We start from the raw sequence: 15409 nt of genomic DNA, 5'->3' as shown, positions 1-15409 counted from the left end.
TTATTCCTTTACCAGGTTTTGATTTAGCTCCCCAAATATGTACTTTCCGCCCCACTAAGTTTTCAGATTCAATGATACGTTTTTCTCCAGAAATTTGTTTACCCCTGGCTGTTTTAAACCTTGCGTCACATTCATCTTTTCTTATAGAAAGAGCCGCTGCTGCTATATCAAGTTTGCCACCTTCCACAGTGCTGCCTATAACATTGCCAACGCTTTTGGGTTCACCACCTTCCATTACATGCAACACGTTTATTTGTTCACTTGATGGCACTAAATGTTTTGAGAATAGTCCATACATCACTGTCTCGTGGTTTTGAGTATTGTTTTCTTTGGCAAAGCAACCAAAACTTCCACTGCGGACGTAACCAACAGCGACGCTATCACCAGGTGTTAAATATTTTTTAATTGACATTGGAACGAGTTCGTACGCAGAGATTTTGAAGTCACGTAAAACTTGTCGGAGCCTATTTTGCTTTTCTTCCGTAGTAAAGGTCTGAACATCTTTCACAACAATTTGTAGTTTTTGCATTCGACATCCAACACCACAAATATCTTTAAATGTTGAGGACAGGTGTCTACAAATCTACACAATTGAGAAAATACAAATATGTGTTAATTACTATATTTCTGTATCAATGAACATGTACACATGTATTGCTAGCAAAGTTGCATGGCTCCAGTTGAGCCAAAATATTTCAAGATATTAAGAAAGTAAAAATATTCTTGTTAGTACTTTACATGTTATGTGAGATAAATAACTTTTTTGTATTTTGACCTATTTAATGATTTACCAGATGGATTGTGAAGTGTGTAAAATATCAAGAGACATTACGTGCGCTACTGCTGCCTTGTTTTGTTTACTTTAATAATCCGTGTTATAGTTCTATACTAAAAATGTTAGGTTTGAAAAGTAAACAATATTACCTCTTTTAAGTCAAGGTCACTTCTGTATTTTGGAATGTTCTGAATATCGTCAATACTAACGTCACTCATATTAAAGAGTCCTATAATCTCTTCAAAAAGACAATCTTTAGTTTCCGTCTTAAGAGTTGAAAGCATATTTTTTTTAAGAAAGATAATGACATTTGTCTCGCTGGTCTGCTCGTCATCTGAAAGGGTAATTACAACGATTTAGAGTAGATATACAAAATTGTATCTGTTTAACTTAATACGTTGAAAAATATATATTGGCAAGTTATTGTTGATAAATGTTATTTCATTCACCTTAGTCATAAACTAGACAATACATCATATGATAAAGGTGTTTATATATTTAGATATTTAGACGATAAATCAGTATTCCGAAAAAACTACTAAAGAACGTGTGTGTTGGCTACTTATTTAACACATATATCTATTACTTGCCTGTTATTGGCTTTTCTTCATACTCATCCCTATCAGTTGCTTTTTTGTCGGAACGGTTACTTTCAATATCCCCTCCCAATGCACCACAAACTGGCTTGAGACTTTGGAAAAGCCATTCTTCTAAGTCTAAATCTATCTGTTTCCATGCGTTGTTTTTTTGAATGGCATATGTGTTTTGGTATCTTTTAGCTTTTTCTTCCAAGTCAGTTTTGCCTAGGATGATTGTAATGGTTGTCCTGTGTCTTATTGCTGTCAAAATGCGTTGATAGCTTACATGTGTTATGAAGCAAGAGACAGTCGATTGATCTTTAGATTGAACAAATTGTTCAAGGGAGCCACCATCTCTAATCTCTCCTTTCTTAGATATTTCTTGAAGAAATTCGTCGATCATTTTGTCATTTTCAGGGGTGGTACATATATATAACATAATATATCTGCCATCGTGTCCGATGCAGTTTGACTGAAGAACAACTTTATACCGCATCACAACATCCAACAGATTGCCTAATGCATACTCATACCTTGGAAACTCACTCGTCTGAACTTTTATCTCCTTTATGCGAATATCCTGTAGATTTGTAAATACATGAATGCTTTTATATGCAGAATGATTCAAACAATTAATGCTATAGAAGAAAACAAAGTGTTGTTATGTGCAAAGATGACAAAGTTAACTTTTATAACATATTTATGTCTTTGACATTCTTTAACTGCAATTCACTAATGGAATTATACTTACTGATGTTGAAAATTCTACTTTCTTCTTCAAGTATTCTGAAAAAAATAAAGTGTTGGCAAACTATTATAGCAATTTGAACATAGCTAAGTCATTTATTTAATCATTTCTAAAGTTGTTGCAGACTAAATATCTAAATATATATAACTTTGTATGGCAGTGTTGACTTACAAACTGTTGAAGTTCTACAATAATTCTTATTTGTAAATATTAGCGTTCAGGTGCTTTTAAGGTTAATATATACTCTGTCATAATTATCATGATTCAATCTCCGTTCTCATAATATCTTTACTTTCTTCCTCATTTTCGTAATCTGTCCGCCTTTTATTGGGTTCAGGAGGATCTTGGTAAATTTCAATGGCACCGTCGATGTCTTTGAATTTTTCTTCGGTACGCTTCCCATTAAGGTAAACTTCTTTCCAGTGTGAGCCTTAAATTTATAATATATTAATAATTTTATAACCCACGTACGTAAAATCCGACAACATCGTTTTAAAATAAAATGTGAAACAAGCACTTAACTTCAAAGACTATTTTAAAACAATATTTTTACAATCAATACATTTAATATACATGTACCAGATAGTTTAGCTTCAAATTCTGTTGAACACATGGATGCGGGTGATATTATACCAAATCGTTGGCATATTTATCATAAAATATACTTGCGTAAATTTGGTTTACACCCGGTATTTTCAAAATAGCAGCTCACTTTGCTTAGAATGTATTCTACAGTAGAACATACTACGAAACACAGACCACGCATTAATCTGATGGCATATTGTACAGACAGAAAAGTTAAAAATGGAAGAGGATGAATCTCTACTTCAGGTTGTTCATTTATTTTTTCTCTCTTAACCCTTTTTGCTGGCGGGTCATATTGTTCTAAACAGTTCACAGTGTTTTCATTTTCCTTGGTACTTACGTCTTCGTTTGCTGTCACTTTCTGGCAGCTTATGGCTGGAATCATAACCGTTTGTTACATATATACATATAATGTTAAGTATCTCAAGATACCAGAAATAAGGAATCCATTCCCTATATAGTCTTCCAGTATATCGAATGTTTGATGTTTAAAGGCAATGCCAGTATATACCAAAACATTCAGTAATTCGAATATTGAGTCTAATGGCCATTTGCTTCTCACTGCTGATTCAGAAATCATGTGGGTAGTCTGACACTTGCTGAGAAATTGGTGCTTATTGGAAAGCCGACTAGTTGGACTGACCGCCAATATGTGGCAAAAATCGCCTTAAAATAGCGTACAAATATTAACAAACAATTCATCAGCGGATTGTTAAACAATTAAAAATTAAATTAGATAAAATATCAGGTATTGGTGAAGTTTTGGCCTCTTTTTCATTCTTCCGTCATTAGTGGATTTTATTCTTGACAGCTATATTTCAGTAAACAGAAATTTAAAATATTGAAACCATTTCTGTCTCAAAGATTAAAGGTATAAAATAAAAGGATAATTATAAATAGAAGCGTTCTGATGTCATTTACTTTGCTACTCACAGCGTGGACAAATTGATATCCCGAAAGACAATCAATTTCCAACGCTGCTTGTAACAAAATTCAAAGTATCAGAAAGGTTTTTCAACAAAGCATTGAGTATATATTTGGAAACTGCTGTTTGATTTCTTGAGCCAATATGACTTCCTTTACGGAAATTAGAGTGCCATTCTATCTTAATGAAGGAATATGTCAGCTTAATACAAACTTGAGAAACTTTTTCAATGCATTTACTTATTTTTTCAACAATGAAAAATGGGCAAGACATGACGTTAAGTATTCTACTTACTTTCACAACAATAAATAATCATTTAGACCATAATGTAAACTTATTCAATAATAATTCAAGGTATTTTTATATGCAAATGGTATAAAATTTGATTTTACATACCTTAACATTTAACGTAGCAAAATGTAAACAATTTTGGCTTTGGTTTACTACTTATTTACTCTATTTTAACCATAGTTATTTTTAAATTTATTTTAGGAAATCAAATAAGACACTGAGAAGAACAAATAGTTCAAAAGAACCTATGAACTACCCCCAGGTTGTCATTACAAGTAAATACACGTTTTTAAATGTTTGACTGGAAGATATTTTCGACAAACAAGACTATTTTTATTAGTTTGTATCAACAGGTGCTCGTATTACATTATAAACACTAAAAAACAATAAACTCTTAAAGCGCGAGTACGCTTCAACGAATAGAAAACTCTGTATTATGTTAGTGACAAATACTGATCCATATATGGAAGAGCCGGATATTTTTCACGTTGGTTCCCATCTTAGCTGTTTATTACTTATCATGTGATACAGAAACCAAAACTATTGAAGGCGCGGCCTCTTTTGCAAACATGACGTATTCACCTGTCATTTGTCAATCTTATTTATTCACAGCTACTCGTACATATCTATTTCGGAAATAACTTATAGAAGTAAAGTATATTAAATCTCTGTTTGGCGTAAAACGTGAAAGATAATTATTAATCGCAGCGTGGGTAATTATTTTCCGCTCGACCTTCGGTTTCGTGAAATATCAATTCGTATCAAAATACAAAGCATCAGAAAGCTTCTACAGCATACTTTTCGTACTTATACTTTTTGCTATTGCTTAGGTGACAGTACACAGGGATATTTTAAACAAACAAAACAAAATTTTGTTTGAATTCATAGGCGCTTGTATTAAAATGATTTTATAATTTTATACTTTTTCGGACAAAGTCAGTCTGTTATCGGTTTGACTTCTTTAAAATAAACAGGGAAGGACTGAATATAAGAAGAATTTTCATTGGTCATTTTAAAATTACAAACTGAAATCGGTGAAACTCATTGGTCATTCTAAAATGAATTGTAAAGGATAGTTCTAAAATATATGTATAAGAATGAGGATAGTTTATAAAGTCAAACGGAAAACAAGTAAAAGGACACTTTAAATAGAAGTTGTTCTTCTTTAAAAATCATCAATATCAATATGCTATAATTTCATTTCAATGTTTACAAATTGGGTTTCCCTTAATAGCTACAAGAAATAATTATCATGCCATGTTATGCAAGCATTGCTAAAATTTCTTTTTGTATTGAAAACTTGAAAATAACATTCGTTTGTATGTTTAACAGTTAAACTTCGGCCGAGTATCTTTTTAAAAGATACTATTTGTAACTAATATTTGACGAAGGTAATTTACTATGATATGTGTCTCTTTCTTTTACCTTTCACAACTTATGGTCATCTCTACAAATTTGAAATATAACATTTATGGATAGAATAATTATAAATCAACAAAATAGACTTTCGAAAGTCTGTAAAAACATCTAAAACATCACGCTAAAAACACGTGAAAGTTTCTGGTCATCACTGTAGCACAGTCCGGTCAAAATAAATAACGGGATAAAAATGAAACATCAAGCTTCTTAATATTTGGGCGGGAAAGAAAATATATAAAGGAAAGGAAATTGTAAAATGAATAATTTTACCAAAACGTATGCTGTCAGTTGTGTGTAAAAGACTTAGAAAAAAATGATTCTTTATACTTTCATAAATTATACGACATATTTATTTTATTAGAATGGTACTTTTAAATGGCTTTCATATAAATTAAAGTGGCGGATTTTCGCACGAAACTTAACGAAAAAGAAATAACGCTTTTTGATAAAGGTGTTTGTTTAGTTAATGATAGACTTTATTTCCAATACTGCAAAGTGTTTTTGAGGTATAATAAGGATTGACTTAGCCCAAAAGCATGTTTCATTTTAAAGTGACATTATGCCCATCGAAGCGTATGTCAGTGAACAGGCGAAAATTAAAATAAGTCTATATTTTGCCATAATGTATTAATTCCTTTCAATTTTATAATATATTTCCCATAAACGATAAAAAAATCATTTAGCCCAAAAATAAATCTGTAAATATCCACCGGAGGTTTACCTGTAACGTTCATATTATAAAAAAAGAGTAGGTCAGTCTTTTATATATTTTTGGCAGATATATATCGTATACTAAACATTTCTAAGTATCAATTGTTCGTCAGTCACCATTATAACAGTCATTCTATTAAAATAAATAGTCATTGCAGTTCAGCTTCAAAATAAAGGCATGAGCATAATGTCACTTTAAAAAGAGGAAAATAATCGACATATCTAATAGTTAGTTATCTACGAGTATGTGAAACTTTTATATAAATATATCGAGTCATTTAAAGTGTAAAATACACACCTAGTTCCTCTTTCTGTGTTGACACATCGGTAGCATTATCGGCACCCTGGCCTATTATTCTCTTAACTTGTACGGAATGCTCTTTCTTACTTGACGTTTTGTTCTGCTTTACCTTATCGCTAACCTTATGAAAGCCACTCCTTTGAAATGAAATAGAGCTGTTCATTTTACTGTACTGTACTTTCAAACTTAAAAGTCCTTTTGTGATTTTATTATTTTCAAAATAAATCAAAATAAATCATGATTAGTATACGATAAAAAAACGTATAATACATAACAAAACAAAATTATAAAGTTTTTTATACGGATAAGGCGGGTATCTATTTTAACTCATGCCTACAGCGTTTAACTGACATATTGATATAACCAATACCTGAATACGTTACAGCGGTGATCGCGATGGGTATGGGCATGAAATCGTCAGTGTAGTATTGCGCAGTATTCCTATATTGTATCATAGTTTGGAGACCTTTTAATAGTATATGTATGTATGTAAACATACATGTATATGCACAATGCATTAACAGGTTTATATTACGTGCACTCCAGTTACATGCGTTACCGCACTGTCTGTCAGAATAAAACTATTGCAGGCTTGTTGATTGACTCATTTTTTCTGGGGTTTTCTTTTCTGATGACAGAGAAAGGGACAACGATAGAATGGTCATATTCAGATGCTCGAATACTGTTTTTCTTGGGTTTCATATTGCGACGATAGGAAGCGTGTTTTTGTATACATTGCTATGCATTAGATTTATGAAAGAATATGTTTTGAAATTCAGCGTTTCTTTTGCCTAATTCAGTAACGGGTAAACAAAACGATCCGGCTATTCGACCCATAACAATTCGTCGAAGTTGTAATATTTACGAACGATAAGAAATAATCCTTTGAAACTTAGTGTAAATCAGTAAAAGCATTAAGAATTAAAAACATTAAATTAATGTTTACATAGCAGGAAAATTAATTAATGTATGGATTTGTTTATAGTTTCAATTGTTTTCTATTAATTCTGTTCTAGGTGCACCACAACTGATGCATATTAATTCAAAACTCATACACGTCCTTTATCATTATCATAATTGTGTTATCGTTCAATATTCAAAACCTTTACATATGAGCTTCTTTTATTATAACATGACTTTAACTAAAATCATTTCAATTTGAAAAAAATAAATTCCTGGTTCAAATATGTTTTGCATGCAAAACAAATCTGCAAAACGAACTACTGAATTTTTCGCTTGAAGCAATTTTTGATTGAGATATAATAATGCAAAAGACCCATTTTTCTACCATGGATTTGACTGAATAATAGCCCTTTTAGAACTCAAATATTACCTGGTCAAAGAATTTCGAAAAAAATAAAGCAATCATGTAACCATTGTTGTTAACATTGTTTGGCTACACTATCACTTACGTTTTGTGAACAATTATCTATGTCTGAGCTCTGGCAGTAGCTCCAATTACTAAATTTTGATACATGGACATACATGTAGGTTTGCCTTTTTCAGAAATGTGGGGAACCTATAGATAACTAATGTTATAAGTGTATATATAAGGACAATGGTTGTACGATGGTTATATTGGGAAATTTATGATTTCAAAAATGTATAGTACTGTAAACATTCCGGCCGACGCAAAAACGATATACACTAAACATAAATGCTCTTTTCAAACGCTTAAGAGCGCATGCAAAATAAAAATGAATAAAATATCGTTCTAACATAAAAATTTAACACCTTTAGGCTGCGATTGTTTACCGATTTGTTTAAATGATAAATGTATATTTTATTAGGGTTAAATCAATATGCTTTCATCATTTTTTTTAATAACAATGTAGCTCTATAATGTTTATCAGTATCTTTTTTATGATTCCAAACACCCTGTTCTTAAATACAGTCCACCCTGTCTCGTAATTCGGTCCATCTCAGTCTAAGTACAGACCCCATGTATCTGCCCACATCCTATTAACATTTGCGTGTGAAAACTCACCTAATAGAACTCCATATAATTTCTGCGCTCACTTTTTATTTAAAATTTACAATCCGATAGGTGTAAATATCCTCTGGTATTTTAAAAATTCTAAATCCTTTCGGGCTATGGGAAATGAAACTCACTGGTTAGGAGTCAAGTTATGAATTCAGGACTCAAGTCAACATTCAGTAGTCTATGCAAAATTCTCTTCCCCCCCCCCCCCCCCCTCGAACAAAAAAGGCCAAAATTCAGTACTGTTACAATGTTTTATAAAACCGTCACATAAAATTATACGAGTATACACAATTATTCTTGATGCCCCCGCAATAAAATGACCGGGGCATACAGTGTTACCCTGTTCCGTAATTATGTCCTTCAGTCCATCCGTCATTTCGCCATTTTGTCTTTCCGTCATTCCGTCATCATCAGTTTCCATTCATTATCATAGTAACGGTTGCACAAATTCAACTCAAATTTAAATATGAATATATCATAGGAAAATACAGTACGTTCAGTACCCATTTTACGTTAGCCAATCACCGTTACTGTTACGAAACGGTTAATCGAACGAACCGTTTTGGCGCTAACGTTTAAAGATGGTGGACAGGAGAATAATATCGGCGATTTTGTTAGAGGAATTGGCGGAAGATGACTTATTTACGCAATTTAATTTTAATCAAACATTGGCAATTGATGTCATGAATGTTTCTCTTAGTATATATATTCAAATTTCATGTAATTGTGGTTTATTTGCTGTTAAAATTACATCTTTTCACCCGAATTACAACGACGGTTCAAGACTTTTAACTGTCCGGGAAGTCTCGTCGTACTTTTAGATTTCCCAAACTTATAATGGACATATGTAATTTGTTTAAAGTGGCGTTGAGATAATTACTATAATTTTATTATCTTTGGTAGATTTTAGTTTTAAGAAATCAACTTTTTTTCTGGTGGATCTTTGAGTTCCATTCATGTAAAAATTTGTTTCCAACAAAGGAAAAGGATATCCAGAATAAGACTTATTATAGTATATAGCCCATAAAGAACTTCAAAAACAGTTTGTTTCAAGTACCTGTGTCCAGAACGTTTCTTCTAATATGTACAAATTCAATTCAGAATATATTCACTTATGGTGGTCAAAAATTGCAATTGTGAATAAAATCAATCGGCAATTTGTAGCCTAAGGTTCTATGTAGCCCAACAAATTTTGCGCTTTCGGGCTTTTTATTATAAAGACGATGGTCGTACTTCATCTAAGACCAACATCTGTCGAATATCAGTTTGTAAACTCGGTCAGTCTTGCAGTCCAAATATTGAGACTAGGTTCTATGGTATCATGGTTATGTTTTGAAATTATGGGCCATGTTGGTGTCATTGTTACGTACAATATACCTAATGACAGTTTCTATATAAACTGTTTAAATAGCCAAGGTAAAATGAGTGTAAAATCACCAGCTGTTTCCCTTATCTTTGAGTAAAATCAACATTTCTAGTGCCAAAAAAATACAAATTTTGCCATATTTAAGCCGCAAGTTAATTTATTGTGCCATTTTCTTGTTTATTACACCAATTAAAAGCTGGTGATCTTAGTTTTATCTCAGTATGTAATTAAACATCTCTTTAGACATCAAAAGTATTTAAACTACCACATGTCACGCCATTTAACATATGATCTATACAGAGAGATATACAGCTCGCAAAAGTACTGATAAGAAAAGCATGTCGTCTGCTAGTTTGGAAACTGTCAATTGATGTCTAATTTGTATTCTTAATGCATTTGTATATATTACTATGGATAACAGAGAATGGAGAAAATCGTGTTTCCTTGGTATTATTTTGTCTCTTATTTAAGATATTTTAAAACTTGCAAATGTTGTTTCATTGGTTGTGTCCAGCAGCAATGGTGATCCAGTACGTGTTGAAGGTTAGAATGTAGAGATCAACGTTTGAGGTAACGATCGAAAGCAAATTTGTTACACATTTACAATACAAGCAACTGACATTAAACAAAAGTAAATGGACGATTGTCGTAGTATTTTTGAAATACTTCTGTTAGGTTGGGAATTATTTGGTATTTTGTAACCAAATACCCTTGATACTTTCCAAAGTAAAAATGGTATAAAAGTACATTAAAGTAAATTGTCTTCCTGTGTAGCTGATAGAATCATTGTCGAAAATATTTGAACCAATTTTTCTTTTACTAAGTTTGTTTGTTTGTTTGATTGGGTTTTATGTCGCACCGACATAGTATAGGTCATACTGCGACATTCCAGCTTTACTGATGGAGGAAGACCTCATATGCCCTTCCGTGCATTATTTCAGGCACGAACGGGTACCTGAGTTGAACCACCCGACGTTCCGTAAGCTAGCTGGATAGCTTCCTCACATGAAAGAATCCAAAGTCCCTGTTTGGATTCGAACCCACGGCGATGAGGGGCAAATAGTTTGAAATTAACAACCTTAACCACTCGGCTATGGACGCCCCCACGTTTAGTAAGTGATATACTTCAATTTGGTGTTACTGTTTACTTTGTTTTGTTAATCCAAATATGCATCCTTTTCAGGGCCGTCAAAATCTGATTTTGACTAACTTGTCCGTTTTTATGTGAAGCATTTTTTAATTTGTACATATAAATTCTTGAAAATTTTCACTTGTCCGTACAGGCTGTCGGACAACCTGGACAATACGGACAATTGATTTTACCGGCCTTGCTTTTAACCACAAACTTTGTAAAAAAGCCATGCATAAGACATATTGAATTTGAAATTTGTTCTTCAGATGTTATGCACAGAAGTTGCCCCCGAAATTCCTAGAGAGCGTTCAATTAACCTGGAAACAAAGATGTTAGCCACCCTGTGGTTACTAGGTATGCAAGAAAGTTACAGAAGTGTGGGAGACAGATTTGGTATGAGTAAAGGTAATACTATACATGAAATATCTATAAATATATTAATGCCCTTTTCACACTGGTCGTCTGGATAAGCTGAAACTAAATTTTGATAATTTTATCGTGAAATTTCCAACTATGTAGTTTCACTGTTGAATTATTCCAAAGTGAGTGCATTTGTTTTAATGTCGAGAGATTACAGCAATTAACCAAATAAGTTTGTAAGCATAAACTGTATCAGAAAAACCATGACACAGGGGTGTAATAAAGCCATTAAATAAAAAAACGATATTACACTAGTGTAATAACCATTGGGACTTGATTTCATTTGCGTTATGTATATATGCATACTGATCACGCCCGTTTAACTCACGAGTGAAAAATGTCCATCGGTTAAACTGTTGTGAGCAACTTCCGTTCCTCGTTGTGAGCACCCATCTTTGACGTGTGACACGATAAACAAGGTGAGTTTTTCATATTTTTTTAAGATTACAGACATTTATATAAAAATATCGGAATGCAGTTAGCTAGCGATGTGTTTTCCGAGTATGCACATGTAAAGATATTGCCTGTTGGTGGACAATTTGATGGAAATACCGTGCGACGCAGTGACTCGGGGTAGCAGGAAAACTGGAGACAACGTCTCTTTGGACCTAATTTAACATTGAAAACGTCGATTTTGGTGACGTTTTTTGCATTCTAACCTAAAACAGATGATCACAAGTCTTCAGCGTAAATTATTATCTGAAAGTCTTCATAGAAACGAAGATATACCCCTTTTTGCTTTAATCCTCGTTGTGAGCACCATAACCTCGTTGTGAGCAAGACAAGCGCAGTGCGTGTATGGTTTTAATATGTAATTCAGATGGTGAAAATATAATTTTCAATCAACCACAGCAATTAAAACGTTTTTGCACAGCAGCATTTCTTTGCAAGACGTTGTGCATACCCCCAAAGGGAGGCACATTAGTTTTGAACTGTCCGTCTGTCAGTCCGTCAATCTGTCCGAAAACTTAACATTTTAGCGGAAGAACTTCCTACGGACCTGTATTTTTTTACCTTGGCCCCTGAATGGCCTTTACCTTGAAGGTCAAATTGTCCAAAAACATTTGAGATTGGCCATAATGTCCTGGCATAATGTTTAGGCACAACACATCTTTGGACAAGGCCTTTCAGCTATCCTATATTCTTTGACCTTGACCCCTGAATGACCTTCACCTTGAAGGTCAAATTGTCCAAAAACTTAAAAATTGGTCATAACTTCCTTATTAGCATACGGATTTTACTCATATTTTAAAACAACACCCCTTTAGGCAAGACCTTCAAACTGATCTGTATTTTTTTACCTTGTACCCTGAATGACCTTCTAGCACATCCAAAAACTTTATCATTGGTCATAACTTCTTTATAAGTAAGTGGAATTAGTTCACATTGGTCATAACTTCTTTATAAGTAAGTGGAATGAGTTCATATTTGGACACAATGCCCATTTGGACAAGACCTTCCAACTGACCTATATTTATTTCACCTTGACCTTGAATGACCTTCACATTGAAGATCTAATTGTCCAAAAACAAATAATCTATCTGGTCTATAAATCAAAGGACAAAGCACTACTTCAGGGGCATTGTCAACTTACCATGATAGTTCTTGTTTTACATAACTTGGTCAGTCTTCAGCTCAGGATAAACACATGTTTGTGTGTATCACACAGATTGTGAAATTGTTGAAATATTAATAAACTCCCCGTGATGTTCACTCATACCACACTAGAGTATACGAAATAAAATAGCTGATTTACCTCCACTGATTAGTTCTTAAGTTAATCTGATGACTTGTGAATATGAAGAATAATTTTCAAAAAAGAAAAAGAAGAACTATTGCAGAGAAAAACTATTGTACAAAAACGTTTTGATTGCTTTTGGTAGATTGAAAATTGTATTCTTGCCATTTGAATTACATATTAAAACCAGACAAGCACTGCGCTTGTCTTGCTCACAACGAGGTAATGGTGCTCACAACGAGGATTAAAGCAAAAAGGGGTATATCTTCGTTTTTATGAAGACTTTCAGATAATAATTTACGCTGAAGACTTGTGGGCATCAGTTTTATGTTAGAATGCACAAAACTTCACCAGAATCGACGTTTTCAATGTTAAATTTGGTCCGGAGAGAAGTTGTCTCCAGCTTTCCAGCTACCCCGAGTGACTGCGTCGCACGGTTTTTCCATCAAATTGTCCACCAACAGGCAATATCTTTACATGTGCATACTCGGAAAACACATCGCTAGCTAACTGCATTTCGATATTTTTACATAAATGTCTGTAATCTTCAAAAATTATGAAAAACTCACATTGTTTATCGTGTCACACGTCAAAGATGGGTGCTCACAACGAGGAACGGAAGTTGCTCACAACATTTTAACCGATGGACATTTTTCACTCGTTGTGAGTTAAACGGGCGTGCTGATAAAGCCGCTACACTAAAGAGGCATAAATGGAAAATGGCTCTTTTTGCCAGTTTACTGTTCTTATTTTGATATATGTGATGAATATAATATTACGTTCACCGGAGGCTCGCCTAATATAATTGTATTCAACTCATTCAATAAATTTAGTATTAAATATTCACTCATTCAATATTGTCAATATATGTACTTATTTTGCATTTGAAAAATATAAAGTTACTTACACAAGTATTGACAGTTATATTAAATAATGTTTTCTGGATATTGGGATGTGATGTATTTAACATTAAAAGGACAATCATGTTAAATTTAACCAATGTAAAAGATATTTGTTGAAACCTATAAAGTGAAAATGCAACTGGCCATTAGACTGCTCAAGTGCAAATTCAGAAGGCTGATATACCTCGATATGTTAATGGTGGAGGAAATTCCAGTAACGATCACATCTTGCTGTGTTCACCACAACTTAATGGCTCTTTCAACATCCACTCTAGTGGACGAGTGTACTTTATTGAACTGTTTTTAAACCCTGTTTAAATGCCCATTGTCTCTTAAAGGAACCAACATATTCACTCTAAATGGGTAGGCCGAATCCCTAAGAAGATGCTTATCATTAGGCAGATTAGACACTTTTTCTGATATGGGCAAAAAGCAGTTATTCTTATGGAATAATGCTTTGCTGTATCAACTTACATGAAAGTTATGGTATGAATTATTCAATAATTAAAGTTATGGTATGAATTATCCAATGATAAAATTTATAAAAGCTAATACTTATGCTAGTGACAGGCTAATTTCTTAGCATATTCTGTTAGTCTACTCTAGTCAATTAGTACCTGCCACAGGACAGTGCCGCATTTAATTGAATGACCATAGTTGGACTTTGATTGTATGTAGTTGCGAGTTAATTTCAATTTCTCTGTACACACTATAAATTTTAGGACAAATTTTAATACATGGAGTATGTTACAAAACTTAAAATCTTAAATGTTCACATAGTCGAAAAGAAAAATGGCAGCCTGACTAGACTCGAACCAGAGACTCTCGGACAACCTTTTCGGATCTTTATTATTATTCCTACTGGAATGGAACCATAGTTGTAATTCCTTGATTTTTGCTTGATACCAATATGAATATTATCTAAATGCACATGTATCCTAGTACGTAAACAAAAGATAATGAGGCATTAATTTTGGCTCTAGAATTATACTGATGTGTGAATGCAGATTAAAAAGGTTGTTAGTGTTTTAAAATCTGAACTTAATTAAGTTGTTATACATATCACAAGATGTTGTTTGTCATTACACATATAAATGATTTCTCCCATTCATACCTTATAAGTACAATACATTCTTGTCTACATAATTGTAAACCCTCAGCAAGGGTCTTTAGAATGTTGTTCCGTTCTCGTGCAATGGCAATCATTTGCCTATTGCTTTCCTCCAGAGAGTCCATTCGTCTATTAGCCTGCTCAGCATAGGCTCTGAACCATTCTGGAGGCTCACCACTCCTTTTCCTCTTTCGGTTTAATACCGGAGTCTCTGAACCGCCAGGTGCTCCATGGTCATGTCGAATTTGGTCATGGTCCAAAGATTTTTGACAGAGTTATGCCCGTTGATGATTTTCTTCAGTTTCCGTTCATTATCTCCCCAACAGTATTAGACATTCAATTCAAATTTGACATATGGATATGTCAAAAAAAATGCGCAGGTGAATTTCGAACTTTATCATGGTCAAATGATTTTTGACAGAG

At 33.3% G+C, this 15409-nt stretch overlaps 2 protein-coding genes across 2 annotated transcripts; both read right to left on the bottom strand.

Annotated features, from left to right (window-relative positions):
• Nucleotides 1-89: 89 nt before the first annotated feature.
• Nucleotides 90-1270, bottom strand: LOC132744984 (uncharacterized; the record flags this gene model as incomplete). The annotated part of the gene is given in 2 exon segments (XM_060733811.1): nt 90-583; nt 925-1270. Coding segments are annotated over 2 exon segments (629 nt in total), but the record flags the coding sequence as incomplete, so codon positions are not given.
• An 87-nt stretch (nt 1271-1357) lies between these two features.
• On the bottom strand, nt 1358-15111 carry LOC132744985 (uncharacterized). Its single transcript, XM_060733812.1, has 5 exons — nt 14990-15111; nt 6331-6470; nt 2394-2531; nt 2105-2139; nt 1358-1933 (listed from the first exon to the last, which is right to left on the bottom strand). Exons 1-5 carry the CDS (start codon nt 15109-15111, stop codon nt 1358-1360), a joined length of 1011 nt encoding a protein of 336 aa, XP_060589795.1.
• Between the last annotated feature and the right edge of the window lie 298 nt (nt 15112-15409).

This window comes from Ruditapes philippinarum, unplaced genomic scaffold (assembly GCF_026571515.1).
Source record: "Ruditapes philippinarum isolate M1 unplaced genomic scaffold, ASM2657151v2 ctg9646_1_1_1_1, whole genome shotgun sequence".
NCBI classification, from domain to species: domain Eukaryota; kingdom Metazoa; phylum Mollusca; class Bivalvia; order Venerida; family Veneridae; genus Ruditapes; species Ruditapes philippinarum.
The sequence above is the reverse complement of the archived record's forward strand: the minus strand, read 5'-3'. Positions and strand labels throughout refer to the sequence as shown.